Consider the following 4620-nt stretch of genomic DNA (forward strand, 5'->3'; position numbering starts at 1 on the left):
AAGCAGCGTACGCTCTTCTGTGTCAGCCGCGCTGCACGGATGTGCTGTTTTCGTTCAAATTAAATTGTAAATACACGTAGAAAACATATCCTTGTGTTGCGGCTGACACAGAAGAGCGTACGCTGCTTGCATTCAGCGGATATTCTCCAAAATGGCGCTACAGTGATGCGGAGAGACACAGAGGAGACGAATTGTTGAATAAAGTCGTTATTTTTGTTTTCTTCACGTACAAAAAGTATTCTCGTCGCTTTATAACGTTACGGATGAACCGCTGATGGCAGATGGACTATTCTGACGATGTCTTTCATACTTTTCTGGACCTTGACAGTGTAATTTACTTGGCAGTCAATCGGACAGTCACAAGCCTCCCGGTTTTCATCCAAAATATCTTAAATTGTGTTCCGAAGACGAACGAAGCTTTTACGGGTTTGGAACGACATGGGGATAAGTGATTGACAAAATTTTAATTTTGGGGTGGAGTATCCCTTTAAGCTTCCGACATCTCTTTCAGTCTGAAAGAGTTTCCCTGAAAGTTTGAGTTCGAATAGTTTGCAAGTGCGTGATTATAAATACTGTAATGCTGTATAAGCTGAATAGTGAGTGTAAGAGTTTTTGTTTTGGCATGATGTTTAATGTCCCTGACAACCTCTGTAGTACTATTTAGCCACTTTGCACAAAATAATCACAAGGGGGTATTACTGATGTATTTTATGTTATAATATAAAATGTGAAAATATCTTGACCTTATTTTATATCTTGCTTTATTTCTGATATTTAAACAAAAACCCATTGACAATTATTTTTCTGGGTTCTGGCCAAAAAAAACTAAAAAATCTTTTGTGAAATTAGTAAATATAGTGTAAAATAAACTGTTTAATTTCAGCAAATCTGTGTGCATTATGTTTATTTACTGTCACTATTAAACTGTATTGTGTACATAAACAGCATTATATCAGTTATCTTGTCATTGTCAGTATCAACTGTTATTGAGTTGTGAGATATTACTGTTGATGTTTACTTACAGCATTTTTTCCAAACAGATTGGCAAGATGATTGTAGTCCTGCTCAGCGAAAGGCTGGATGGACTGCTGCTGCACACTCATTGTAAATAAAGGCTGCAGGAGGACACATGAGTCAAATCTTAAATGTAAACTCTCAAATGTAACATTTCAATGAGTGTTTAATACTTTGATCAATTGAATTTTACCTCATAACCACCAAGCCTGACTGTGACCGTAACGTCAACAGGATGGTTAACCACACCCACTACGGATTTAACTAGTGAAATGAAGAGTAGTGGGAACCAAATGATGCAAATGAGGAACAGAATGATAAGGCCGCCCATTCCATATTTGACAATCTTCTTTTTCTTTTGCCCTTTTGGTTGGGGATATTTCTGCAGAGAACAAGTTTAAGCCCAAAAGTAAGATTATGTACACATTAGAATCAAATGATCAAGATATTACTCTTTCCATGAATAAGGTACAAAACCTAAAAGTCAAAAATAGTGATCAACATCAGGTAATCAAATAAAATATTACATAAGCCATGAGATCATGAGATTTGCCATTTTTTTGCAACCCTGTCACCATGTGGAATATGTTAGAATATGGTTTAAAACTATGAACTGTTCAATTCTTTAAAAAAAACATTGGGTAAAAAGGGTTTCAAGTACTTACAAATTTCTAGTGCTGGGCAACGATTATTCGCGATTAATTGCATCCAAAATAAAAGTTATTGTATACATAATATACTGTATGTGTGTGTACTGTATATTTATTATGTACATATAAATACACACACATGATTGTATATATTTAAGAATTTTTTTTATGTTTTAAACCTTTTATGTTTAAAAAATGTTTATATATGAAATATATGTCTATATAATATAAATTATATGAATATAAATATATATATACATGCAAATACATGTTACTATTTTCAAAATATATACTATATGTGTGTCTTTATATATATATATATATATATATAATATACACAGTACACACACATATATATAAACAAAAACTTTTATTTTGGATGCGATTAATCGTGATTAATCGTTGCCCAGCACTACAAATTTCACTTGAAGAATCAGATATTTAACGCTAGGTTTTTTTTTCTTCAAATTTATTAAACATACCTACTTAGACAATAGTAATGTGACATCGATTTATATTCTGTCTAGAAAGTGCCACAAATATTCACTGTTTATTTAGGATCTTATGACCATAATAACCTGAATGACAAACGAATAACTAATTAATTTAGGTATAATCAAAAATGTTTTTGCATGCCAAAGAGGACCTGCTACCTTTTCTGTCTCTCGGCTGCATTTAATGATGAAGATATTAGCGTAGATATCCTCCACACACATCCAGTTGGAGAGAGACAGTGTCGTATCTGTCCAAACCCAGTCCATTACTGCTCGAAGCTCAACTAAAAAAGGAACCAGGCGGAAACTGAGGAAACAAATTAATTACATTTTAGTGTAATCTAAAAAAAATGGTGCCTATTACATATATGTGACCCTGGAGCACAACACCAGTCTTAAGTCGCTGGGGTATATTTGTAGCAATAGCCAACAATACATTGTATGTTTGTCCTATCCTAACAAACCATACATCAATGGAAAACGTATTTATTTTGCTTTAAGATGATGTATAAATCTCAATTTCGGAAAAATTTACCCTTACGACTTGGTTTTGTGGCCCAGGGTCACATATCATTCTATTAGTAAATAAACTTTTGCAGAAGACACTGAAAAATGAAGAAAAGAAAGTGCCCACCCTTGGAAAAGGAAGAGGTTGAGGTGATTGAATTTCTTCGTCAGGAAGTTTCCAAGGATTCGTGTAGGGTAGCCACAACGGATCTGATACGCTGACAAAGTGAAGTAGATGCACTTGAAAAAATACCAGAGCTGGGCCACTGAATTATGATTGAACATCCTGTGAAAATAAAGGAAATGATAAACTCCTTGAAAAATATCTCATTTGTCTTTGGTCACCAAAGATCACAGAAGTCGAAGATCACCTGTGAACCTCCTCCGACACTCAAACTGCATCTAAACACAGGTGGAGAAGCCTCCCTTACCTCTCAGTGACAGCAGGAAGGATGAAGAACATCCACAGGTGGATACCGAAAACCAGTATAACCTGGAAGATGAGCTTTCCCAAGATGCTCTTCCGCAAGTAAAGTGCACGGTCAATGATCATGGTGCTGAACTGAATGAGGAGCATGACTAGAAACGCCTCGGGGACCTGGTCCTCAGACAGGGAGGAGGCTATATCTGCTGCTGCCGAGTGTTTCTGAGACAGAGCAAACATTTCACATTCAAATGGCTCTCAACTGGTTTCAAGTCAACAAGTCTATTTCATTTGATTTCCTAAATGTAGTATTCTTATACATTTATCTTATTAGTATCTTATTATCTGCATTTAGAGTTGATGTTTTAACTGCTTTAACAGACTCAAACCAGCGCTTGAAAATGTTTCATTTAGGATTGGTTCCAAATCATGCCAAATTATGCTATTCCGAATGCAAATTCTGTAGGCATTCCTTTAAGATTTTTATGACTAAGAATGTAAGGTTTTTTATACTCACTCCAAAAGCCCAGAAACCGAACACGATGATGATAAAATCCACCACATCAGTAAGAAACATAAGAGCGTAGACATCAGTAGCTGCCCGATATTCTGCATGAAGGATGTTCTGGAAGAATCCACAGGTTGGCTTATAGACATTCTTCACTCTGCACAGATGAAAACACACCACAAGATAAAATGAATGGCAGTCAAACCCAAAATATCACAATAATGCACATCATGAATTCCACTACAAGATGAGCAGGGACCTGTGAATCAGCATACAGCTGGTGATATGGCATTGTATAAATTTGTGGTATGCTATATATCAATATTATTAGTTATTAATTTAAAAGATACACATTTATATTTGTGATATATTGCAATATTTTACTCATGTTTTTCTTTATCTGCACTGGACCTTGCACAATTATTTTCTGATCTTGTGTACAGTTTAGATTTTGGTGAAATAAAATTTCACTAGATTAGATTAGATTGTGACTTTACAATAAAATTCTATTTGTTAACATGAGTTAACTACATTAGCTAACATTAATTAACAATGCAAAATACTTCTAAAGCATTTGAGTTCATTTGACCATGTACCAATACATTATTAAGATCAGAAGATGTCTTTTTTGTTAATATTATTTAATGGACTTGAGCTAACATGAACAGTTGTATTTTTAACAAAGATAATAAATATGGTAACAAACATATTGTTCATTGTTAATGTTAGTTAATGCATTAACTAATGAGCCCTTATTGTAAAGCACTGCCAAAATAACTGAGTGTGTGCTGATCAATGCCACAGTACACTTTGTCTTCTCATAGGTTTGCTCTGCACGGTGATCTACTTTTTTATATTAAAGGGTTAGTTCACCCAAAAATGAAAATTCTGTCATTAATTACTCACCCTCATGTTGTTCCAAACCCGTAAGACCTTTGTTCATCTTCGGAACACAATTTAAGATATTTTTGATTAAATCTGAGGGCTCTCTGACCCTCCCATAGACAGCAAGGTAACTACCAC

The 4620-nt window shown here is 34.7% G+C and overlaps 1 protein-coding gene across 1 annotated transcript in view; it reads right to left on the reverse strand.

Annotated features, from left to right (window-relative positions):
• piezo1 (piezo type mechanosensitive ion channel component 1 (Er blood group)) overlaps positions 1-4620 on the reverse strand; it is a 108552-nt gene that overhangs the window by 3647 nt on the left and 100285 nt on the right. Inside the window, exons 41-46 of the mRNA XM_016540890.1 lie at positions 3607-3754; positions 3097-3311; positions 2793-2951; positions 2318-2465; positions 1208-1396; positions 1023-1115 (exon numbers count right to left, since the gene is read on the reverse strand). Of these exons, the coding sequence (XP_016396376.1) occupies positions 1023-1115; positions 1208-1396; positions 2318-2465; positions 2793-2951; positions 3097-3311; positions 3607-3754 (952 nt within the window). The remainder of the gene's footprint in view (positions 1-1022; positions 1116-1207; positions 1397-2317; positions 2466-2792; positions 2952-3096; positions 3312-3606; positions 3755-4620) is intronic.

The sequence above is a fragment of the Sinocyclocheilus rhinocerous genome, unplaced genomic scaffold, assembly GCF_001515625.1.
Source record: "Sinocyclocheilus rhinocerous isolate Xijiao unplaced genomic scaffold, SAMN03320098_v1.1 scaffold36, whole genome shotgun sequence".
Classification (NCBI taxonomy): domain Eukaryota; kingdom Metazoa; phylum Chordata; class Actinopteri; order Cypriniformes; family Cyprinidae; genus Sinocyclocheilus; species Sinocyclocheilus rhinocerous.